The sequence below is a fragment of the Leptonychotes weddellii genome, chromosome 2 (assembly GCF_054177405.1).
Source record: "Leptonychotes weddellii isolate Sample4059 chromosome 2, ASM5417740v2, whole genome shotgun sequence".
In the NCBI taxonomy this organism is placed as follows: domain Eukaryota; kingdom Metazoa; phylum Chordata; class Mammalia; order Carnivora; family Phocidae; genus Leptonychotes; species Leptonychotes weddellii.
In genome coordinates this window covers 176523341-176548747 of record NC_138370.1, presented here as the reverse complement: position 1 = coordinate 176548747, position 25407 = coordinate 176523341, and the positions used below count along the sequence as shown (strand labels likewise).

General features: G+C 45.3%; 1 protein-coding gene across 4 annotated transcripts in view; it reads left to right on the top strand.

Moving 5' to 3' along the window:
- Nucleotides 1–25407, top strand: part of HTT (huntingtin) — a 139679-nt gene that overhangs the window by 27876 nt on the left and 86396 nt on the right. For all 4 annotated transcript variants that reach the window (XM_081812704.1, XM_081812703.1, XM_081812705.1 and 1 more), the window contains exons 4-15: nucleotides 678–737; nucleotides 1109–1188; nucleotides 3067–3205; nucleotides 7811–7952; nucleotides 8651–8829; nucleotides 13918–14119; nucleotides 15222–15269; nucleotides 17697–17777; nucleotides 19528–19889; nucleotides 22556–22679; nucleotides 22942–23060; nucleotides 25055–25166. In XM_081812704.1, the coding sequence (XP_081668830.1) occupies nucleotides 678–737; nucleotides 1109–1188; nucleotides 3067–3205; nucleotides 7811–7952; nucleotides 8651–8829; nucleotides 13918–14119; nucleotides 15222–15269; nucleotides 17697–17777; nucleotides 19528–19889; nucleotides 22556–22679; nucleotides 22942–23060; nucleotides 25055–25166 (1648 nt within the window). The remainder of the gene's footprint in view (nucleotides 1–677; nucleotides 738–1108; nucleotides 1189–3066; nucleotides 3206–7810; nucleotides 7953–8650; nucleotides 8830–13917; nucleotides 14120–15221; nucleotides 15270–17696; nucleotides 17778–19527; nucleotides 19890–22555; nucleotides 22680–22941; nucleotides 23061–25054; nucleotides 25167–25407) is intronic.

The following is a 25407-nucleotide window of genomic DNA, read 5'->3' as shown; positions in this document are numbered from 1 at the left end:
TCAAGTTAAATTCTTTCCCTTCAATTTTTTTATTCAAGTGAGTGACCTGTGTCTAGTTTATTCAGTGACTTCCTGTATATATGTGCTTCTTTCTTTTTTATTTTTTTATTTATTTATTAAAAGATTTTATTTATTTATTTGACAGAGAGCACAAGCAGGGGGAGTGGCAGGCAGAGGCAGAGGGAGAAGCAGGCTCCCCGCAGAGCAGGGGGAGCCTGATGTGGGACTCGATCCCAGGACCCTGGGATCATGACCTGAGCCAAAGGCAGTCGCTTAACCAACTGAGCCACCCAGGCACCCTATGTGCTTCTTTCTTTCTTTCTTTTTTTTTTTTTTTTAAAGATTATTTATTTATTTATTTGAGAGAGAGAATGAGAAAGAGAGAGCACATGAGAGGGGGGGAGGGTCAGAGGGAGAAGCAGACCCCCCGCTGAGCAGGGAGCCCGATGTGGGACTCGATCCTGGGACTCCAGGATCATGACCTGAGCCGAAGGCAGTCGCTTAACCAACTGAGCCACTCAGGTGCCCTATGTGCTTCTTTCTTAATGAGCAGTTCTTAGTTTAGTTGCTGCTACATTCCACTTTGCCCCCAAGTTGAAATTTTAATTGCCTTTTAGTTTTCTCCCGGGCTGGTGGAGTGAGTCTTACATGAATGGCTCTCTTGTGTTTTGTTGCAGGCCCTGATGGACTCCAATCTTCCGAGGCTACAGTTAGAACTCTATAAGGAAATCAAAAAGGTAGGCTTTGATTTTCTGTTATTGAGCAAATGGTACTGCTTCCCTGGATTGAGCAGTGTATGTGAAATCTTGTCTTTTATTTACTAAGTGGGAATGTTAGACGGAAATGCTGTTGGTAAAGTAGACTTCACTGCTTTATTTTTCTTCATAAGGTTCCTCTTCATATTTATGAGATGGGATGGGAATTAAGTTTTCTGTCTTTGTAATTGAAGCCCTGAGACCATGATGCTTCTGCAGCAGTTACATGTTTACGTGGCCTTGTGTCTAAACATAGAAATAAATAATCACATAAATGCTCTTGTTTCTGTGAAGTCCTTTTGGAGTAGCGTGCGTGACTCTTAAATGTAACTCACCACTCTCAACCCACTCAGAACGGTGCTCCCCGGAGCCTGCGCGCCGCCTTGTGGAGGTTTGCTGAACTGGCTCACCTGGTCCGGCCTCAGAAGTGCAGGTAAGTTGTGCGCTCTGGATTAGTATTACTGTCTGTTGATGGGGAGCCGGCGCCTATGGCTTCTTTCCCTCTCGGCTCTGGTGTCACTGGCTCAGAGGTCTTCCCTGAGCTCTAACGCTGTCAGCCTCTGCCCCCAAGTCGCGGTCGGGGTTTCTTGGCTTGTCTTCCTTTCGTAGCACTTCTCGCTCTCAGTAATACTCGGGGACACTGTCAGTGTGCTTGTTCATTTTCTGTTGGCCCCCCTTCCCAAGAGACAGAGGTGTGTGCCCCATGACAGCGGGGGTCTTCCCTGTCTGTCCTCTGCTGCAGCCTGGCCCTGAGAGCCGTGTCTGCACATGCTGGTTGCTGAAAAGATACTTGAGACATGGTCGAAAGTTGAGAACCAGGCTCATTGTTGCTTATAGAACAGTATGCCTTTGTCTCTCACATGAGTTAAAACTATGACTATTAAACTGTGAATAAAGTTTGACTGGTGGGAACAGTCTGTCCTCAGTGGATTGAGAATCAGAAGAAGACCCCAGTTTTCATCTGTGCCTTCCTTCTCCTTAACCGGCAAAACTGATATCCATAGACCCTTGGCTGTGTCCCTGAGGAACACATAGTAAACATATAGGTGGAGGGGCTGAAACTCTCACTGTTAAAAAGAAACAGTGATTTATCACACCGAGTTTGAGTTTAATAAGAATCTTAAGTGGCTGCCATAGAGATACATCACTAAGGAAACTTCTTTTTATATAACCTTTTTCTTTTACTATCCTTATTTTGAAAATTTTGTTATACTTCTGAAACAGCACATCCCAAGTTCTCCACATAGCAGCCAGAGTGACCTTAAAAAATGTGATTGGGTCACGTCATTCCCTTACTTAAACTTTTTACTCATTTCCCAGAGCTGTTGAGATAAAATCCAGACTCCTTACCCAGGGAGATCTTGCCTCCAGTGGCCACCATCATCTCAGACACTCTCAGTTGACTCATTGGCCTGATTTTGCTTCTTCAAAAAGTCAGGCAGGTTCTCTTGCTCGTCATGCCTGGTTTATTTTTTTTCTGGCAAAATAGTCATCTCCTTAAGCCAGCCTAGCTTTCCTGCTATAGTCCCAGGTGAAGACCTGTTTGTCTCCGCCAAGAGAAGGCGCCTGTCACGTTAGTCCCGTGTTTGTTGAGGGGACTCATGTGGTTTCAGCCTTCTGCCCAGTGACTGGCTTCTCCTGCATCCTGCACTGTCTGCGCTTCCTCTCTGGAGGGCCCGGTCTTATCTCTAAGGCCTTATTTAGTTTGAACACTTAAAAATATTTCCTTGTAACACTCCTTTTTCAAGAAAACTTTTTCATTTTTTTTTTTAACTGGTGTTTTCTTATCTATTGTTTTCTAATTTAAAATATGAATGTTTTACTATTATAGTTTACCATAAATAGTTTTAAAATTTTTTTTTTTTTTTTTTTTTAAGATTTTATTTATTTGCGAGAGAGAGAATGAGAGACAGAGAGCATGAGAGGGAGGAGGGTCAGAGGGAGAAGCAGACTCCCTGCTGAGCAGGGAGCCTGACGTGGGACTCGACCCCGGGACTCTGGGATCATGACCTGAGCCGAAGGCAGTCGCTTAACCAACTGAGCCACCCAGGCGCCCCCACAAATAGTTTTTAAAACAAGCTTTTGAGAGTCCTCTGTGATCATAGGAGAAATGAAAGATAAGTGTCTCCCACATTAGAAGTTGATCAGCATTTTAGCCCTCCAGTTCTTTTTGCTGAGATTTGTCTACTTTCTGTTAAGGACTGTTATGCATATAAAAACTGGCTCTTCCCTAACAGGTACTAAATAATTGCTTATGTTTCTCACTAAAGTAGACCTGGAAGAATAACTCCTGTTCCTTTCACATGTGCAGGCCTTACTTGGTAAACCTTTTGCCTTGCCTGACTCGAATAAGCAAGAGACCTGAGGAATCTGTTCAGGAGACCTTGGCTGCAGCTGTACCCAAAATTATGGCTTCTTTTGGCAATTTTGCAAATGACAATGAAGTTAAGGTATGATTATTACCTCAAGTCACAAACATGAATGAGTCTTGTGGGCAGTTAGGGCTTTTGGACAGGCGGTCATTTGGGAGTGCTTCTTGAGTTATACTGTGCTTCATGATTTAGATGAAAATCTTTTTAATTATTTTGAGGCACACTAAGAGCTTCTTTCTACTTCCGCTTTCTTATCATGTGGTGAAGAGTTAAGTAGGGAGAGGGTATATGGATGCAAATTCAAAAGGTGATTTTCCAGAACAGATTGATTTTTGGTGTATTAGACTGACTCTTTAACCTAACTTGGGAGAGGTGACTGTCCCAGGAGTGCAGGCAGGAGAAAGCCCAGTGATGATGGCCTTGTAGCTGGTGGGGACCACTTGCCTTCCTGTTTGTTCTGTGCCTCAACAAACAGAACAAACTCCCCAACCACGTTTGTGTTTTGTTTTTAATGTCCAGAAATTGTGACCCTGCCACATAGCGTGAAGATTATAGATTCTTGACTTCCTCCTTTTTGTGGGTCAGTCCTTTGTTAGTGTTTCTTTTGGTATTTCCCTCCACATTTCTAGATAGCAAGCTATATAGCATGTGTATTATAGCAATGTAGTGCTAGTTTTTGGGGTTTTTTAAAAATAATTTTTACTCTGAAAGATAAATTTAACCCTAACCTGGCTCCCATCTTCTTACTATAGTTATATCAGTATTCAGTGTGACATTATCATGTCCAAGTAATAGTCACAACTAGTTATGATCTGTTCTTGTATTCTGCTTCTTTATTGAACTTTTTGTTTTTTTGGGATTTAATAATTGCCTCTTTTTTATTTTGCTTGTTATTCTTTGGCCATTTATAAAGTCTTCTCATACCTTCAAACAGCTTTGTAAAATGTGTCTCAATGCAATTCTCCACGTGACAGATAATTTATTGGGTCCGTTTTCTCCACCAGAGTCCTTTGTCCTAGAATTCTCCAGCTGTTTGCCTCAGTCTGGTCCAGATGCTCTTTAGGTCTGAGGACTTTTCTTTCCTGTCCTCTTAGGAATTATTTTTGCTGCTCTCCTGTTGGATGCCTGATTTCTAGATGCCATATCTTTACCTTCCTAGGCATACTCCCTTATTGTGATGGTATTTTGTTATGTTTTATTTCTATTTTCCTTTTCTTTTTTTCTGTACTTTATAGATGTCCATCTGTATGTTGAGTTTTTGTTCCTGCTATTGTATTTTTAATTTCTAAGAGCTCCTTCTTGTGTTCAGAATGTTTATGTTTTCTGGCATCCTCTTCTTGCTTCATGAATACACTCCTTATCTTCTGAGGATATTGATTACAGTTTTCTTGACAACTTTCTTTGACTTCTTCATTGTCTGTTTCTTTTGACTTCCTCTGTACTCTCTGTTCTGGTCTTTCACTTTTATGTTGGCAGTTTTCCATTTAGATTTGAGTGAGACTCTAAAAAGCTTATTGGAAGCAAGTGTGTGGCAGGGTCTGTCCCATGGTGGGCTTCATGAGGTATGATGGATGGTGAGCCTCCTTTTCCACTGACACTGCATAAGTGTCAGTCTCAGTAAGTCTTTTCCTCTTGAGGTGGTCAGTATCCCTAGAGGAAGGTTCCTCATTCTCCTGCTTGGAGGGTAAGCCTGCTGTGTTTGTCCTGGGATCCTGGGATAGAGGGGGCGAACGGTCTCACTGGTCAGAATGCACACTCTTTCTTCATTTGTCTGTTTTCTGTCTGTGCCTCATGTCTGACCTCGGCTGTGCCAACATCTCTGGAGATTATCCCCTAGTCTTTGCGGGAGGTGGGAAGCGAAGGCAATGTCCTGGGCTGCCCCGGGTGAGAGGAGACCCAGGGCTGAGTGGCCGGCAGTGTGCACAGGGGCAGACAGGCTGCTTTCAGATGTTTCTGGGGCCTCCCAAGCTCAAGCTGTTCTTGCAGTTCTGTGGCTTGAGGGAGCTTGCCTTTTGTTAGTGGCCTTCAGACCCCCCCACCCCCAGCTCCCAAAAAAGCTTACCTACGAGCATCTTCCTGTGGGCCGCAAGGTAGGCAGTTGGCACTTGTTTACTTTCTAGCTTGCAGAATTTGTGCACGCCTCTCGCTGCTCTTGTCCCTGTCCTGTTCTTTTTGTCCTTGTCAGTCAATGCTCTTTAAAACTTGTGCACATGATTTTAGGGGAGTGTCTGGGTGGCAGAGGTTCGTTCACACATCCAACACAACACGTTTGCTCCGAAGTCTCCTCACCTCAGGTGTATTTTCATTCTCAGGATGACCTGTCAGAGACTGAGACTCCTCCTGAGGCTTGTTTTACTCACGTGTAGGCAGCACAGAAATGACTGCTGTGCCCCTTGGTGAACCGTCGCAAAGTGGAGGAGAGCGTTGCCAGCCCCCGGGAGCCCCTCGTACCCGCCCCCGTCACTGCTTCCCCTCCTCCCTGGAGTGACCACTGACCTGGCTTCTGAAGCCACGGGGACTGTTCTTAAATTCGACAGATGTAGAGGTGTGCAGTATGCGTTCTTTTTGTCTCATTTTCTTTGTTGCTGCACATTAAGTCAGTGAGAGTCTCATGTCATCGGTGTGTTAATTGATGCAGATTTTATACTTGCGGGGCACGCCACTCTGTGAACACACCACGGTTTATCACTTATCGTAGCCGAGCGTCTGCCCGGTTCTGCTTTGTGGCCATTGCGAGCGCTGCTGCTGCGCCCGCTCTTGCGTATGTCGTTCGGAGCACAGGTACAGCCTGCCGTTGTGGGTCCTAGACCGGGCATTGCTGGGCTGCAGGGACATGTGTTTCATCTTCAGTAGATGCTGCCGAGTGTCTGCCCCCGCTCACGCCTGTGTCCGTGACGTGCGAGAGCCCCGTGGCTCTGCCTCCCCCTGGACCTCACTGCTGCGGGCCCCTTTAATAGCCATTCTCATGACTGTGCCCTGGTGGCGTATTTTGATTTTAATTTCCGTTTCCATCCCCTATAGTACTCTTGACTTTAAATGATTTTGCATCTTTTCCCTTTTGAAGTACTCTTAAAAATATGTCCTACACATTTATTGAAAAGTGAAGATGTCTGCCCTAAAATCTAGCACACTTCCTTCCCGTTATGAGAAGAGCCTGCCTGTGGTCTGGGTACCTCCTGCCAGTTGCCTTCTCAGCACTGTGGGATTTGGACCTGGGAAGGCCCCCTCAGACTCTGAGATTCAGTTTTATTATTCCAGACTATTGAAGTTCACCGTGGGCTCACTGTTTATAATAATGCTCAGCTTTCACTGTGCTTGTAAGTGTGGACTGATACGGAATGATTCGTACTAGTTCAATGACATATGTATGTGTGTTTTCACTCAGACGAGTTACTTTAATGTGCCAGTATCTTTTCTCAGAGTTAAGAAGGTTTGTCTGAGGTAAGTTGACTGGGTTCTCCTGGTGGCGTCTGCAGGAGGAACTGGAGGCCACAAACCATGGGGGACATCCTGGGGCTGAGGGTCTGGTCCTCTGCCTTTCTGGTTCCAGAGATCTAGTGTGTAAGCTCACCAAGAATGGATGAGCCTCTGAGAAGCAGTTGGTGCTGACCATACTGTTAAGAAGGAGCTTCTTTGTAAGTCAGATGCCAGTCTGTTAACGTGCTGCTCGTTTTCCTGGGTTCAGGGCTCAGTGGCGGTGCCCTGACGGTATCCCCAGCCCAGGTAGCTTTGCTCAGTGAATGCCAAACAGTAACGGAGACCAAATTGTTGCTCAGAGTGGGTTTTAAAGTGATGGAAATGGGTGTTCTTATGTAAGCTAGTTCCCCAACTCAGGAAGCTAGATGGTCATGCCTTTTCTTTTTTTTTTTAAGATTTATTTATGAGAGAGAGTGCCTGCGATGGGGGACGGGGGTGGCAGAGCAGAGGGAGAGAGAGAGAGAGAGAGGGAAGCAGATTCCCCACTGGCAGGGAGCCCAATGCAGGGGTTCAATCTCCCGACCAGGAGATCACGACCTAAGCGAAAACCCGAGTTGGGCGCTCAACCGAGCCATCCAGGCGGCCCACGCCTTTTCATTCTTTGGATATTTTTGTTAAGATTTAAATGGCCATCGTTGGAATTCTAGCATGATCTACTTTGGGTTATCCTGGAGGTTCTGTGACAAAGTCTTCTCTCCTTAGGAAAATACTCGGGCGCTCCGCTGCTGCGGCCCAGCTCGTTAGCACTTTCCAGGGTAGGGAGCGTCTCTCGGTGGTGTTAGCAGCACTCCTGCAGGCCGACTCAGGCGGGGATGTGGCTGTCCTCGGCTACTGTGCTTTTCTCCTTGACTTCCTTATTTGAGTTTTGTTTGTTTGTTTTTTTTTACTGTCTTTATTTTACATGGCGTCGTTTACTGACCCCATACCCAGATGCTGTGGGTGCACCTTTTCTAGAAGCTCAGGTTTTCACTCTTGGGTAGAGGACATAGATACTGAGCAAGTCCTTACTTACAGTAAGGAAGTAAATAGACTCCTTCTGCAAACTGCTTTGGAATATCCCAAACTTGGGGTGCTTTTATTCAGCTGTAGGGAAGTCCAGTTGGTCATAACCTATACTCTGTAAGAATTTGGAGTAATTTTATGAAATAACATGATAAGCTTCCTAGGAGTTTTGTCTTTTATCTACTTGGATTTTTGCTGCCCTAGGTTCTCTTAAAGGCTTTCATAGCGAATCTGAAGTCAAGCTCCCCAACCATTCGGCGGACGGCGGCTGGCTCAGCGGTGAGCATATGCCAGCACTCGAGAAGGACGCAGTATTTTTATAGCTGGCTACTAAATGTGCTCTTAGGTAAGAGGTAGTTGTATGAGTGATTTTCCCCATGGTGTGCTGGAGTCTCTAGCATTTACCTGAGACACATCTTTTGAATTCTTTTAAAATCAGGCAGTGCCTTAGCTCCCAGCCCAGGCCCTTTGGCGCTGGCCGACTAGTGAATGGGGACTGTGTTGAGGCTGCCATGAGCCCATGTTGGGTGTTGTGACGATTAGGACAAGGGGCCTCCTCTGTGCAGAAGTGTGGGCGCCCCTGTGCCTGAGGACAGCTGGCCTCCGTGCAGCAGACTGCACAGCTGTGTGTGTGGGCTGTGAGTGTAGTAAGGCTCTGAGGCCCGAAGCGGAGCCTGGGGTCTTTGCAGGTTCTCTGCTGATGGTTTCTCCTGTCTGTGGACTCGTTTATGGAAATCAGCACTAGCAAGGGCGGAGGGGAGCATGTGGATATTTGATATGAAAGGACGGCCTGACACTCATATGCAGCCGAACTCCCTCTAACGGGCTTGCTCAGCTAAGGATGCGAAGGTTATTAAAGCCTTTCCTAGATTTTGGCCTAAAGATGAGATACCTGTGTATTTTCCCACAGTAATGTTTGGGCCATCTTTATCCCTCACTCAACCTCATAACACCGTTCTACTCTGGGTGTCTTCTTTTAAACAAATTGAGCCCTGAATCCCCCAGCAGACGATGATGTTAAGAGATCTCATTGCTCCCATACAGGTTTGCTGGTCCCTGTTGAGGGTGAACATTCTACCCTCCTGATTCTTGGAGTGCTGCTCACACTGAGATACCTGGTGCCCTTGTTGCAGCAGCAGGTCGAGGACACGAGCCTGAAAGGCAGCTTTGGGGTGACACGGAAAGAACTGGAAGTCTCCCCGTCGACAGAGCAGCTTATCCAGGTAGGAGCCACGTGCTTTGCCCTGGTGCCTGTACATAAATGGTGGGCATTCGAAGAATCAAAACATACGGAAGAGAGGGCGCCTGGGTGGCTCAGTCGGTTAAGCATCCAACTTTTGATTTCGGCTCAGGTCATGAGAGTCTGCTTAAGATTCTCTCCTCCCGGGGCGCCGGGGTGGCTCAGTCGTTAAGCGTCTGCCTTCGGCTCAGGTCATGATCCCGGGGTCCTGGGATCGAGCCCCGCACTGGGCTCCCTGCTCAGTGGGAAGCCTGCTTCTCCCTCTCCCCCTCCCCCTGCTTGTGTTCCTGCTCTCGCTGTGTCTCTCTCTGTCAAATAAATAAATAAAATCTTTAAAAAAAAAAAAACAAAAACATACGGAAGAGAAATGGCAGAACCAAGGGCTAAGAGCTTGGTCTTTGCAGCTGGACCACCTGGTTCAGATCCTGGGTCACGACTCCTAGCCACGTGACCTCTGGATGGCAGTGACATCAGAGTACAATGAAGGCAATCTCTCGTAAGGTTACCGAGAATGTTACATATGCCCCTTAGGCTCCTGCCTGGCACAGAGAATGCTCTTACCCTGTTTGTAAAACCAGGACTCAAGAGATGGGTTCCTCCATTCGGTAAGTATTTATCGAGCACCCACTGTGTGCTAGGCACCAGGACAGGTGCTGGGGATACATTGGTGATCATTTTGGGTATGGTCTTTGCCCCTGGAACCTGTGGTCTGGTACACTAGGGTATACACCAGGGAGTTAGGGACACGGTTCATTGGAGTATAGGAACAGTATGTCAAAGCTTCTCTTTCCAATACAGAGAAACCCTCTATACATTCTAATACAATGTGATCTGCATCTGACTTCAATGATGGACTTCATTTCTTTGCAGCTTGCTCATCCAGATTATTTTCTCAACCTTGAAACAGTACAGCTACATTTTAAGCAATTGGATTTTGTGAACTTGGCTTAAAATGTTAGGGTTTTGGGCGCCTGGGTGGCTCAGTTGGTTGAGCGACTGCTTTCGGCTCAGGTCATGATCCTGGAGTCCCTGGATTGAGTCCCGCATCAGGCTCCCTGCTCAGCGGGGAGTCTGCTTCTCCCTCTGACCCTCCCCCCTCTTATGTGCTCTCTCTCAAATAAATAAATAAAATCTTAAAAAAAAAAAAAAAGTTAGGGTTTTACCATATTGAATGGACTGGATGCTGCCAAAGCCCCTACCCTTTATATAAGTCAGATGGCCACTTGGCACATACAGGAGTTGAGACAACAGTCCGGGGTCCTGAGAGGGCTGCCTTGGCTCTGTTTTCTATATTGGCGACATTGTAGTTCATAGATATTTCGGTCAAGTGGACTTAGGAGTTGTGTCCTTTGCCTAAATTTTGTAGGGTACAAGATTGTAAGTGGCTTAAAATAATTCTTACATAGAAATCCTGAATTGAAGATGATTTAATTATTTAAGCATTGAGTCAGGTAATACTTGCAAAGTGCTTAGAATCCTTCCTGGTGCATGGTGAGGCCCTGGGAATGTGGGTGGATGGGGGGTAACCAAGCAGGAGTAGGCTCTAACAATCTCTGGGGGTGACCGTTCTCCTCCAACCAGCTGCCCTTCAGCTGTCCCCCGGAATACAAGCAATAGCATTCTCATGAGATAGGGCACTGAATGATGGTGCCCTCACAAAAAACATTACTGGATGTTTTAGTGAGTAAGACAGGTGTTCTAGTGGTAATAATACATTTAAAAAATAGGTTATTTCATCCTTACCTTGTCTGTTTGTTTTACTTTTTATTATGGAGATTTCCAGACATACAGCAGTAGACAGAATAGCATTGTAAACTGCCTTCAATAATTATCATCTGTGTTAATAATTGTCAACTCAGGGCCAATTATGGTTCACTTATAATCCCACTTCTCTCTCTTTGTATTATTTTGAAGCAAATCCCAATCATCATATTAATTTATCTGTAAGCATTCTGGTATATATCCTTATAGGTAAGAACTCATCTTTGTTTTTAAAACTTAATGACAATGCCATTGTCACATCTTTTTTTTTTTTTATAAACATATTTTTTCCTGGAGAGCTGAATTTTTAGCATTTACGAGCACCATCTTTTTATTTTTTTTGTTTTAAAGATTTTATTTATTTATTCATGAGAGACAGGGAGAGAGGCAGAGGCAGAGGGAGAAGCAGGCCAGGACCCTGAGATCATGACCCGAGCCGAAGGCAGATGCTTAACCCACTGAGCCACCCAGGCCCCCATTGTCACATCTAAAAAAAGGAACATTTTCTGCACATCAAATACCCTCTCACCCTCTGTCAGGTGTTTCCTCTTTTGGAATCAGTATGCAAATAAGATTGGAGCTCTTTTTTTTTGTTTTAAGATTTTATTTATTTATTTGAGACACAGAGATAGAGAGAGAGCATGAGCAGGGGGAGAGGCAGAGGGGGAGAAGCAGGCTCCCCGCTGAGTGAGGAGCCCCATGCGGGGCTTGATCCCAGGACCCTGGGATCATGACCTGAGCCGAAGGTAGACGCTTAACCGTCTGAGCCACGCAGGGGCCCCTGGAGTTCATTTGTTGGAGAAACAGGTTGTCCTGTGGAACTCCTGGCCGTCGGATGTATTACTTGCCATCCCATTGTGTAAATTAACATATTTCTTTGTCTCTGTATTTCCTATAAATTGATAATAAGCTAGAGTCTTGTCGGATTTAGTGTACATTTTATAATGTACATGATATCTGAGTTCTGTAGTACTTCTGTAACTTTTTTTTTTTTTAAAGATTTTATTTTTATTTATTTGAGAGAGAGAGAATGAGAGAGAGAGAACACCTGAGAGGGGATAGGGTCAGAGGACAAAGCAGACTCCCTGCCGAGCAGGAAGCCCGATGCGGGACTCGATCCAGGGACTTCCAGGATCATGACCTGAGCTGAAGGCAGTCGCTTAACCAACTGAGCCACCCAGGCGCCCGACTTCTGTAACATTTTTTAAAAAGATTTTATTTATTTGAGAGAGAGCGTGAAAGAGAGAGAGGGAGAGAACATGCACAGGGGTGGAGGAGGGGCAGAGGGAGAAGCAGGCTCCTCGCTGAGCAGGGAGCCTGACTCAGGGCTCGATCCCAGGACCCCAGGATCATGACCTCAGCCGAAGGCAGATGCCTAACCGACTGAGCCATCCAGGCACCCCTATGATATTTTAAAATAAATATGTAACTATTAGGATTACATACTCAGAATTTTCTTCTGCTGTTTTAAGAAAAAGCCTGCTTAGTCAAGAAATTTTGGAGACCATTGGTCTACTGGGATAAGCAAGCAAACAATCACTAGATGGTGTGGTAAGGTGGGGGGTGGGGGGTGCTGTAGGGGCACAAAGTGGGGAGCCCCTGTCTCATCAAGGTCAGGGAGGCATACTGGAGAAGTACGAGCTGATGCTGATGGGTGAGTGGGATTTGATCAGACACAGGGAGTTGGGGGAAGTTTTATAGACAGACCACAGCCTTTCTCCGGTCTGAGGACTGAGCATGAGGGCGAGTGCAGCATGTGGGCGCACGTGCGCAGATGGGCACTGGTGTGGGCCCTGTGAAGGGCTCAGGGCTTCTCGTACATTAGCAGGGGTGCTGGTGCAAGACCAGAGCAGGGCACAGCGGCCTGTTTCTGTAGTGGGCCAACTGTTGAGCTGCACCAGCAGAGCAGAAAAGCAGCCACAGACGATCCACAAAGGTGGCTGCGCTCCAAGAAAACCGTACAGGAAAGGTGTTGGGCCAGATTTGGCCATGGACTGTGGTTTGCAGGCCTGCAGCCCCTGTGGTGATAGGGGCCGCCCTCAGAAGAACGAGGCACCAGCGATTGAAAGAAGCTGCCTCAGAGACTTTTACTTTTTTTTTATACCCTTCTAGATTGGTTTTTTTTTTTTAAACACGTATACTTTTATGATATTAAAGGTAGCGCTGCCCAACTTACCAAATAAACACACAGGGTGTCAGTTAAATTTGAATTGCAGAGACATCATGAGTAATTTTGTGGTGCAGGTATGCCTGAAATTGCACAGGACATAGTTAGGCCGCGAAATTATTTGTTTATCTGAAATTCAAATCTAACTGGGTGCTTAGTATTTTACTGGGCAATGCTAACGAAATGGAAAAAGAGGGGCACCCCGCTGGCTCAGTCTCAGTCTGAAGAGCACGCGACTCTTGATCTCAGAGTCATGAGTTCCAGCCCCATGCTGGGTGTAAAAATTCCCCCCCAAAAAAAAAAATAAGGGGCGCCTGGGTGGCTCAATCAGTGAAGCGTCTGCCTTCAGCTCAGGTTATGATCCCTGGGTCCTGGGATCAAGCCCTGTGTTGGGCTCCCTGCTCAGCGGGGATTCTGCTTCTCCCTTTCTTTCTGCCCCTCCTACCCACTCTCTCTCTCAAATAAGTAAATAAAATCTTTTTTTTTTTTTTTTTTAAGATTTTATTTATTTAAGAGAGAGAGAGCATGAGAAGGGGGAGGGTCAGAGGGAGAAGCAGACTCCCTGCCGAGCAGGGAGCCTGATGCGGGACTCGATCCCGGGTCTCCAGGATCATGACCTGAGCCGAAGGCAGTCGCTTAACCAACTGAGCCACCCAGGTGCCCGTAAATAAAATCTTTAAAAAAATTAAAATAAAATAAAAATAAAAAAATACAAGGAAAAAGCATGCACCCGGTGTGTTCATGTAACGTAATATGGTATCACAGGCACCAGTAGAATCTGACGTGACGCCTTCGCTATGTGGGGACTTCTTCCATGGTGCTTAGGGCGGTGTCTCTTGCATACCGTGTAGGAGGCCGGCTGTACTCGCCGTGTATGTGAGCCTTCTTCTCCGTCTCCTCATCACCAGTCAGGCAGACGATGGTCTTGATTAGCACGCTGCTGCGCTTGCGGGAGTGCTGTCCTTACTTGTCAGGGCAAAGTCACAGGGACTTGGAAAACATCGCGAAGCCATGATGGAGACATTTCTAGAGGCAGAAATTGAGGCACAGCTTTTGCTGACATTAAGACTCAAACACGAAAACCGTGAATCCTCGGACACGTTTTAAAAACCACGGCGATAACGCTTGTGCCTCTGCCTCCAGGTCTACGAGCTGACCCTGCAGTACACTCAACACCGAGACCACAACGCCGTGACTGGAGCGCTGGAACTCCTGCAGCAGTTGCTCAGGACGCCGCCGCCCGAGCTCCTGCAGGCCCTGAGCACGCCGGGCGGCGGGCCGCTCGCCGCCGCCCACCGCCAGCCCGGCTGCCGGAGCCGCAGCGGCAGCATTGTGGAGCTGCTAGGTGCGTTCGCTGCTGCGGGACCCTGTGCCACGCCGGCCCCCTCGTGGGACCTGGGGCCGCCACTGCACCGGGCAGGGCGCGGCTCAGCTCCGCAGACACCCAGGCTGTAGGCGGGAGGACGGGAGGGTGGCAAGGTTAGGTGACAACATGAGGCCTGCCTCTGAAGCTGGCTTCTCCACTCTGACCCGGCCACCTCCCCGTGGTATCTCGTCCATCGTGAAATGAAAATTGGGGAAAGTTTTGCAGGACCCTCGTGCCGCTGGGCCAGGGATGGGATCTTCAGGTCCTTGTGGGGATTTTAGAGTTCCTTTCTACCCTTGAGGCCCTTTTTTGCTGTCCTCACTGACTCTAGGACACCCCCTCCTCTACGCCGCCACTACTCTTCTTTACGCTTTTGGGGATTGGGCCCTCATCCCTCCACAGGGTGCTGCCCTGCGGCCTGACCACTGGTTTTCCTCCAGCCCCTGCGAGCTGGAGTAGGTGGGATCCCTGAAGCATGGCCTTTAGAGCTGGCTTTGCCACAGAGGAGGCTCCTGGGGCCTCTGTGGACTCCAGGCCTCACCTGAACTGATTTAGTACAGTGCACGCGCCGCATGGCCTTTACTCAGCAGCGTTGGCGACCTAGAGACGTCATTGCTGCCTCGTTTGAACATAAATGTTTGCCTGAGCCACGAGCAGAAAATGAGGATGTGCCTGTCCACGTCCTGTGTACTCCAGAATCCTTTTCTCTGTGGAATGCATGCCATACAAACACTAATGACTAATGATTGTTTCCAATGGAAATTTGTATTTGATTAGTAGTTGACCAAGCAATTTGAGATTTCTCATGTTTTTAATTTGACTTTTTAAATGCACGTTATTTGCACTTCTTTGACATTTTACGTCGTATCTTTAGAACTGTGTATTGGGGTGTTGGTGTGATTTTCGTGTGTCAGGATTCAGGTGTTGCAGTGCGGGGTTTAAGCACCGCCTGAGGAAATACGTTCGTTCACACACTTTGTAGTTCTAAAGTTGAATCACGCTTTTTGAAGATTTTCAAATGCCTTCTGCATTTTAGCTGCTTGTTACCTTAATTTCATCTGTCATTTTCTGTGATTTACAGCTGGAGGGGGTTCTTCATGCAGCCCTGTCCTTTCAAGAAAACAAAAAGGTGATTATCTCAGAAATCAGAGTCTCATGTTGAGTCTCGCTGCTTTTTCTGTATTTCTGTAATGCTGTCGACTGTGCCCGTCCTCTTCTCCACAGAGCGATTGTGTGTATAAATATAACTGGGCTTAGAATGGTTCTGGAGGGCGGCTTTTGAAAATTGCTTGAATCAAAATGGCTTTGTCATAAATTTCTAATGCTTTCGGTCAGGGGTCAGCAAACTTTTTCTGTAAAGGGCCTGTTTTAGCCTTGTGGGCCTTCCTGCCTCCTCTCTGTTCGGCTCAGAAGGCAGCCACGGGTGATGCTCAGCTCACGGCTGTGGCTTCCTTCCCATGAAACTGGATTTCCAGAAGTAGGCCTGCCCTAGTTTGCCTGCTCCTTGCCTGAGAGACTGTGTTATGTTTTGTAAAGGTAACTTACCTTTCCTATGAATTCTGTGTAACATTAGTGAGGAATGATGTTTGGTTAATTATTGGGTTAATTTGGGCTGATGATAATTTTTCAGCCATATTTAGCTATGCACATGCCAGAACATTCTGGTAACTGTCAATTTATTTTTATTAAAGGGTTTCTGATCTCTAATCGGATAGTTTTAGTACACATGAACACTTTTTCACCACACCAATTGTTTTCTTTTCCGGTCTGGATTTCCATAGGAAAGAATTGCTGCCATTTTCTATTCTGAAATCTTAAAAGACAAATCTTTTTAAGAATTTATTGAGGTATAATCGATATACAACATAAGAATATTTTTTTGTGTCGTGAGTTGAGGGTTTGGGAGCCTAATGCCTAGTATTACTCGCAGTATTGAATGGGACCTTAGCAGGTCTAATATTCTGGCCTTGACTGGGTTAAGTAAACATTTCCTAGAACCTAGAATCCATCATATTTGGGCCATCATAGTGTAGAATATTTAATCAAGTGTGAGATTTTGGTGAAACACTGAGGTTGTTTGAAGGCCACCAGCTTCCAGGCAAAGTCGGTCTCTCTGTTCCTGAAGCAGGAAGGGACCGTGACTGAGGTGCCTTGTTGCTTAGCCGCCTTCCCGGGCGGTCCACCGTTGAGATGAGCTGTTCCTTCTGGGTAGGAAGCTGGTATGTCCTCAATATCTTTTTTGTGTTTCTAGTGTTTTTTTTGTTTTGTTTTCCTTTTTCATCGAGAGCTGCAGTTTTAAGCTTTTTTTGTTATAGTTGCAAAAGTCCTTTTTTTCTCCACATGAGATCTGCAGATCTGTGAGAGAGAACAGCAGAGTTGATGTTGGATGTGGGATGAGGGCAGGAGCTGGTGTGGTGGCCTGGTGGCCCTTCTGGTGGCAGCTGGGACCTTGTACCCCTTGAGGGGGGGCTCCTTGGAACAGGGGGACAAATCCTGATTCTGAGGACAGAGACTGCTCTCATTAACCCCTCACGCGCAGGGTGGATTTTACTTGCTTTCTCAGGGTCAGCCACTTGTTCTGTAAGGAATGACCCTGTTACTTAGATAAGCCAAGTTGCTGTGTTAATTTTATCTAGATTTTGGGTTTCCTTTGCTTTTTCTTTGCCGTTTTCCCCCTTTAATGTCACATCAGTATAGATTTCTGGAAGTTGTCACTCCTATGACCTATTCCTTGGAAAGTAGTGAAGTTAGACATTGGAAATTGCCAATAATTATTTCTAGAGTGTCATTTAGTGACCTTTATGTGTAATGTAACCATAATGATATAATTAGTCCAATTAAATCATGTTAAGACTTTTCTTTTTTTCTTACCAATATAACATAAATTGATATAATTTGGAAACCAAGAATTGTAAAATATGTTTTTACAACTTTGTAAAAGATGAACTATTATTCCATCTTCCCAGATCATACAGCGCTCAGTTCTGATTATCACCATAGAGTCTGGCAGCTTAAAGGAGAACAGAGTAGAAGGGACCTGCAGGGTGACAGTTCTGTGTGTGAACTCTTTCTCTTTCTCAGTTTTTATTTTGATTCTGGTTGGCTAGCATGTAGCGTTACATTAGTGTCAGGTGCCCAGCAGTTAGGTGTACACTCTGATTGCCACTGAAAATACGATGTGGCTGTCCTAAGGGCTAATAGAATTGGTTCTAGCCATAGTTTACGGTCTTTAAGATCAAATAGTAGTATAAATTATCCAACATTAATACAGATCTAAGTCAGTAAATACTAATCATCAAAATACTTGGTGTTATAGTTTGAGAATCATTGCTTTTAACTTTGTGCTGTAATGGTTTACTGATTTTAATAATATCTAAAAACAATATCTTGGCGTTCTTTGTGTTTAGCACACTAGGGGTATAAAAATACTTTATATTTACCGTATCAGAGAATGAATTAAATGTGCTTATGATTTTCCACTTAGAATGTGCATCTGTTTGATTTTTGAAGTCCTTCCTGTAGCAAGCTTAAGGATTCTTGCTACATCATTTCCTAGGGAAAGTGCTCTTCGGAGAAGCAGCGGCCTTGGAGGATGACTCCGAGTCCAGGTCGGAGGGCAGCAGCCCCGCCTTCACAGGTAGCTCTCAGGGAGGGGCAGTGGTGCCCCCTCCCACCTTTTTTCTGGCCCCTTTCCTGCCCCTCTCCTGCCCCTTATGAGGGACTGTGCTCCTGGGGATAGCGGTGAAGCCAGCTTGCTCAAATGGTGGCTAATTCTCACTCTTTTTAAAACATTTACTTTGAAACGTGTGTGTGTGTGTTTTCTTGCATCAAATATTTGCTCTTTTCCTTGACTTAGGCTCTTTTAAAATTAGGTTTATACTCCCTGAGCATAAGTCTTCTTATGTAGTTGGGGGTGGTAGATAAGTGTCTCATGAATTACATGGGTTGTGAGGGGAAGATGGGATTAAAAATTGTCTGTGGATAGCTTAACTTGAAAGAAATTTACATTTCTTTTCTTTTTTTTTTTTTTTTTTTAAGATTCTATTTATTTATCTGACAGAGAGAGAATACAAGCAGGGGGAGCAGCAGGGAGAGGGAGAGGGAGAAGCAGACTGAGCAGAGAGCCTGATGTGGGGCTCGATCCCAGGACCCTGGGATCATGACCTGAGCTGAAGGCAGACGCTTCATCGACTGAGCCACTCAGGCGCCCCAGAAATTTACATTTCTTTACAGATTCTTTATTCACTTTATGAGAGAGAAGTATTGATTAATATGCTAATAATTGGATTAAATGAGAGTGGTTTGGACTGTATAATCCTGTCCAAAAGAATATTTTTAGACAACTAAAAATAAGACTAAAGTATTTGGGAAGGAGAATCTGAATAATTCTGGTGGTGATTATTTATTCACTTACTTTTATAAAACAAAAAATTTTTTTAAATTATAGAAGTGAAAAAAGAAAAACAAAATTACAGCTCTCCACCACATTATAAAGCTCAAGTGCTCACTGACCCAGTGGTCTCTAGGCGAGACCGCCAACACCTTGGTGTAGATCTTCTTGTAGTGATTTTTATGTAGTGTGTGGCTTTTTTTAATGAGAATTTAAAAACCAAACTAGGAAAACATGCTGCAAAGTTGCCCTACGGGAGGGTAGGACTGGCTGCTTAGAGGTCTTGAACAGGGTCTGGGGAGAAGGAAAGCCCACATCAGAGAGATGGTGACCTTCTGTCGTTTCTGAGCGCGGCCTGCTGAGCGAGCGCGGCCGACCGGCTTGTGCCCGACTGGGCTGCCTGTGGGTCGCAGAACCTTCCAAGCTGAGGCTGGAGCAGTTGCTCAAGGGCTTGAAGTGGTATTGTTACCGAGCATACTTCAGTTTTTACAGTGGAATACCATCTGAGAATATTCATATATAGCATTTAAAAAATATCTACTGATAATCCTTATTTTATGACTATGACATGGTAATAGAGTAAAAGGTAAGTCAAGAATACAGTAAAAAGCAATTTTAAAGATTTTTAGAAAATTTTTTTTTATTTATTAGAGAGAGAGCATGAGAGGGGGGAAGGTCAGAGGGAGAAGCAGACTCCCCACCGAGCGGGGAGCCTGACATGGGACTCGATCCCGGGGCTCCAGGATCATGACCTGAGCTGAAGGCAGTCGCTTAGCCAACTGAGCCACCCAGGCGCCCAAAGCAATTTTAGTAATGTTTGAAGAATGCACTCTTGTCTTGCCTTTGAAATTTACTAGTTCAAATTTTCACTGTATTTCATGATTTTTTTGCAGTTAAAACATTTGGTGACAGTGAATTTTGGGGTATTTTGTAAGCATTTGAACCCTGTTGAATGTTTTCCTGGCCCTTTGAGGAATGAATGTTTTTTTGTCTTCAGCCTCAGTCAAGGGTGAGATTGGTGGTGAGCTGGCTGCCTCTTCCGGGGTCTCCACTCCTGGCTCTGCCAGTTCAGCCACTGACTCCGTGGGCCACGACATCATCACTGAGCAGCCCCGGTCACAGCACACGCTACAGCCAGACTCGGTGGATCTGACCGGCTGTGACCTGGCGAGCGCTGCCACCGACGGGGATGAGGAGGACATCCTGAGCCACAGCTCCAGCCAGATCAGTGCCGTCCCGTCTGACCCGGCCATGGACCTGAACGATGGCACCCAGGCCTCCTCCCCAGTCAGCGACAGCTCCCAGACCACCACCGAGGGGCCTGATTCGGCTGTGACCCCTTCAGACAGTTCTGAAATTGTAAGTGGGTGGGGAGGGCTCTCGCCTGCAGGCCCAGACGTAGACCCTCCTGCTCATTTCCTTCTTCCCATCTGACTCACTAATAAGAGAGCAGAGGTCACCAACTCAGGTCATTAATGGGGAGTTCAACCCCATCTGAGACCCTCCCTGAAGGCAATGGCCGAGTGTCATTTGTGTTGAACATGGAGGTCAGAAATTAGGTTAGTTGATGATATGAACTTTGCTAAAATTGAATGCATTTTAAATTCTTTAAGAACTTGTTGGGCACAGATTAAATCATTTAAAAAATCCGTAAGGAGCCTATTTATTAACAGATCTGTGGTCTTAATGCATTGTAATTAAAAAATTAATATTGTGTATTTAACGTTTTTTTGGCTTTTCAAAACCTTCTACAACATATCTCATCTTATAGAGCATGGATTTAAGTATTTCTGGTCTCTGAGCTAGTGGACAAGAAGCTCCTTAAGGATGGTCTATTCACCAACTTTGGTAAAAGTGATACAGAGTTTAATGCTCTGTTTTTTAAAAAACAATTCGTACTATTAAGTGTTCTGTTACTATTGAATAGATTTTATTAAGAATGTTTTTGTTTTGTTTTGGTTTGGTTTTTAGGCTTTTTTATGTGGATGAATGCAGAAGCATTGAACGACAAATCAGGAGATAAAACACTTGTATGTCCCTATTGAGCAGTTGTCATGTGGATTCAGTTTCTGATGGCCACGTGGATTTATAATTCCTCGGGTAGAGAAGTGGGCTCACAGTTGGGGTTTTAACTAGAAGACCTGGAGAAGGGTAGGACAAATAATTGGAATAGTGGGAAAGGGATTTTAAGTAAGGAAAGGGTGAAGAAATTCTAGCCAGTATGCAGGGAGAAGACAAGGTTAGGGAAAGTGCTGGCTGGTAAGTGTGTGTGTGTGTGTGGGGGGAGATTCTGCTGTGTGTTTATTGCACCAGCTTCCATGGGGTATCTTGCCTCTTTACAATGGATGATTTCTGGTGAATTTGTTAGAATTAGGAATGAAAGGCCATAGGAAACTCTGAAAACTTTTTTGGTCTTCTGAAATTACCCCGTTGTTCACTGGGTAGCAGTGCTGGGAATGGGACCTCTGCAGGTCTCTGTGGCCTGTAGAGAATGAACATCTTACCTTGATAATTCCCACATTGGTGGAGTTCTTTTCTGGTTTATGGGATGCTTCCATGCCTGTTAGGTAATCATTAATTATTTGCTGAACAAGTGTACTGAGCACCTGTTAAGTTCCAGCGATTGTTCACAAGCTGGGGATGAAGTAGAGGGCACAACATACAAAACTGCTCACACGAAGCTTATGTTCTAGAGTTGGAGTCACGAGACTCCTTCCCTATTGGGCTGGACAGCAAAGATGTGTGGCTTTCTAAGCCATATGGCCTCTGGCGTATGCTCCTCTCGGCCTCTGTGGTGTGAAAGCAGGCATTGACTATATGTAAATGAACTAGCATTCCTGTAAAACTTTATTTACAAAAACAGGTGGTGAGCCAGGTTTAGTCATTAGGCCGTGGCTTAACTACCCCTATTCTAGAGCGTGTGCATATGTGTGGGGGGGCAGATAATAAGCCAGTAATCAATCAATAAGTAAACAAATACATAGTCAGATGGTGATGAGTGCATAGAGAAAAAGAAACAAGTGAAAGGGATAGGGAATTTCCTCATGAGACAGCCCAGTGTGGTGGCTGAGGGACTGCTGCCGGGAGCCACAGGATGAGAATTTTGGCTCGGCCACTTCTAAGCGTGTAGCCTGGAGCACTTGTGTCTCTTCTTGCCTCAGTTTTCTTATCCACAAATTGAGGGTAACAGTACTTGCATTGTAAGACTTACGGACCTTAAGGGGAATGATACATATAAAGTGTTTTTTGATTCTGCCTGGGGTGTAGTAAAATATTCAAAAAGTATTGTTTTTATTATGGTAAAGTTTTTCATTTTAATATATATTTTTTAACTGAGGTAAGGTTTTTTGGGTAAACTAATTGGGAGAGTGGAGAACATCATTCCTTTCTTGGTTGATTTTGAACATGTGGCTTGATGTTTTTTATTTAACTCTAAGGATTTGGAATGACTTTTTAAAAATGATACAGAATTTATTTCAGTTATTGGTAGTGTATTGAGGTTCCGTCACTCAGTTTTTCAAGTAAATTACATGAGATTTCAAGTGAATGTGAAAAGTTTTGCAGTATGGAATCATAATTCAAGTTTATGGCCAGGTATATGATATATTCTGTCCAAAACTGAGTTGATTTAGTTCTAGCAGTTTAGAAGCTAACCTGGTGTAGTGTTAGGTGTTTTTCTAAAAGATTTTCCTCATTGTTGACTTACTGTAAAACTTGCTTGTGAAGACACAGATTTTTGTTTAGATTTTTTTTTTTTTAATATCACAGAGAAATTTTCAGGTTGGAATTTCTTTGGTAGTTTTATAGTTGTAAAGCTTTTTGTAACGTAATAGCAATGTGTGATCAGTGAAGCTTGACCATTGACATGCATGCATCTCCGTGCATTTCAGGAAATGACCTTTGTGTGAATACGTGAGATGTGGTCCATGTGATTTCTGGCTTTGCCTTTGCCTTTCTGTGTCAGAGAGCCTGTCCCTCGGTGATGTCCCTTCAGAGCCCTCACCAGCCCCTCTTGAACCGTGCAGGTGTTAGATGGTGCCGACAGCCAGTATTCGGGGATGCAGATCGGACAGCCACAGGACGAGGATGAGGAAGCCACGGGCATTCTTCCGGATGAAGACGTAGATGCTTTCAGAAGCTCTTCAGTTGGTATGCAGACTTAAGCGGTGCGCTGTGGAATGGTCTTGTTTTCAACCCTGACATCTCAATTTTACCTTAGCTTCCAAGAAGAAATCTTCGGGTATCTTTGTTTTCTGAGTTGTAAATAGCAAATGAGGAAGGTCAGTTGAGGAATGACTGTCCTTGTTCTTGATCTAAATCCTGTAGTTCCATGTGGACTTTGTATAAATATGAATATTGTTTTTTTAAATTGGAAACTTGTCACTCAATCTCGATTTCTCTGATTTTGAAGCCCTGCAGCAAGCACATTTATTGAAAAGTATGGGCCACAGCAGGCAGCCCTCTGACAGCAGTATAGATAAATTTGTCTCCAGAGATGAAGCTGCCGAACCAGGAGATCAAGAAAACAAGGTGAGATATTTAAGCATGAGACCACTCGGCATTCTGAGTTTGTGTGGCTGTTTAAAATCACTCTGGCTACTGGGCGCCTGGGTGGCTCAGTTGGTTAAGCGTCTGCCTTCGGCTCAGGTCATGATCCTGGAGTCCCGGGATTGAGTCCCGCATCGGGCTCCCTGCTCGGCGGGGAGTCTGCTTCTCCTCCCTCTGACCCTCCCACCTCTCGTGCTCTCTCTCATTCTCACTCTCAAATAAATAAATAAAATCTTTAAAAAAAAAAAAAAATTACTCTGGCTACTGTCCGTGTGCCTTGCTTCTAGCTTTCCCATCTCTGAGCTGCTCAGCTATTTCCCCTTAAATAGTGACCCCTTCCTAGATGTGCTCTTCTTTTCTGCCTCTCCAGGTACTACCCAAATCCTTGAGAATTGCCTGAAGTTCTGCTTCCTTGAGAGTCCTTCCCAGACAAATCTGTCTTACACTGATTGCTACCTCACCTGATTTCTTGGGCCATTCATTTGATGGTCATGCATCGTCTTGCAACATTTCTTGTTTCTGTTCATTGAATTATGCATTTGTTTGTTTTATGGTGGTAAAGTACATATAAAGTTTGCCATTGTAACTGCTGTGAAATGGGCAGCTCAGTGGCGTAAGTGCATTCATGTTGTGTGGCCATTACCACCCTCCATCTCCAGAACTCTTTTCCTCTCCCCAGATTGAAACTCTGTCCCCATTAACCACTAACTCCCCATTCCTCCCTCCTCCCAGCTGCTGGCTCCCACCATCTACTTTGTGTCTCTGTGGATGTGACTACCCCAGGAAGCACATACAGGTGGAACCATGCAGTGTTCTTTTGTGACTGGCTTATTTCACTGGGTATAATGTCCTCAGGGTTCATCTGTGTTGTAGCAGGTGTCAGGATTCCCTTGCTTTCTGACACTGAATAATATCCCACTGTGCAGCTGGACCCCATTTTGGTTTTCTGTTCATCCGTTGATGGACAGTTGGGTTACTTCTGTCTTTTGGCTGCTGTGAACATGGGGTTACAGGCATCTCTTCAAGACCCTGCTCTCAGTTCTTTTGGATATACACCCAGAAGTAGAATTTCAGGGTCCTCTGGTAGTTCTAGTTTTAGGTTTTTTTGAGGACTCTCGGCACCGTTTTCCATAGGGACTGCACCAGTTTGCGTTCCCACCAGCCGTGCACAGGGTTCCAGTTTCCTCATGTCCTTGCCAAGGCTTGCCATTTTCTGGCTTTATTTGAGAGTAGCCATCCTACTGGGAGTAAGGTTGTATATCACTGTGGTTTTGACTTGCGTTTTCCTAATGATGAGTGATGTGGGTCATCTTTTCATATGCTTACTGGTGATTCGTATGTTGTCTTTGGGGAAATGTCTGTTCAAGTCCTTTGCTCAGTTTTTAATCAGGTTTGGGCTTTGTTGTTGTTGACTTATCCATTGAACTGCTTGTAAAATATCTCTGAATTGCTTACCTTTTTACCTGTGTCTTGTCTTCCCTTAATTTTAAATTCCTTGAGGGCAGGAAACAGTTTTGTACTTAGTTCCTCTGTAGATGCTCAGTCATCCTGTAGCCTCCGCACTTCCTTCCAGGTCCGGCTCCAGCCAGGTCTGCTCCCTCTCAGCTCTGGGCATTCCCAGGGCTCTTGCTTGTGCCTAAGTAGCTTCCCCATGGTGGCTCATGCTGCCCTTTCCTGAGCAGCCTCTCCTGAGTGCCGGCTCCCAGCTGCCTTCTCTCCAGCGTGCCCTCCCTGCACACTGAGCTCATCCCTGCCACCGCCCACGTGACCGTGTAGCTTAGCTGCCTCTGACCGCGCTCTGATTCTGCTCCACCGTGGTCTGTGAGGCCAGGCTTGTGTGTGACAAAGATGGGCATCTCTGTGTCCCTAGCACCCGGCATAATTGCTGCTCTGGACCTGTTTGTTGAACACACTAGTGAATGAATGTATTGGTTCCTTGATCCTAAGACAAACAAGTGTTACTTTCTTTGTTGTAGCCTTGCCGGATCAAAGGTGACATAGGACAGTCTACCGATGACGATTCTGTTCCTCTTGTCCATTGTGTCCGCCTTCTATCTGCTTCATTTTTGCTGACTGGGGAAAAAAATGGTATGTATAGAAAGGCAGGTACAGGTGGAACATAAGGAATAGCATGGAGGACATTAGGAGAAGGAAGGGAAAAATAAAGGGGGGGAAATCGGAGGGAGAGATGAACCATGAGAGACTATGGACTCCGGGAAACAAACTGAGGGTTTTAGAGGGGAGGGGGGTGGGGGGATGGGTTAGCCTGGTGATGGGTATTAAGGAGGGCACATACTGCATGGAGCACTGGGTGTTATATGAAAACAAT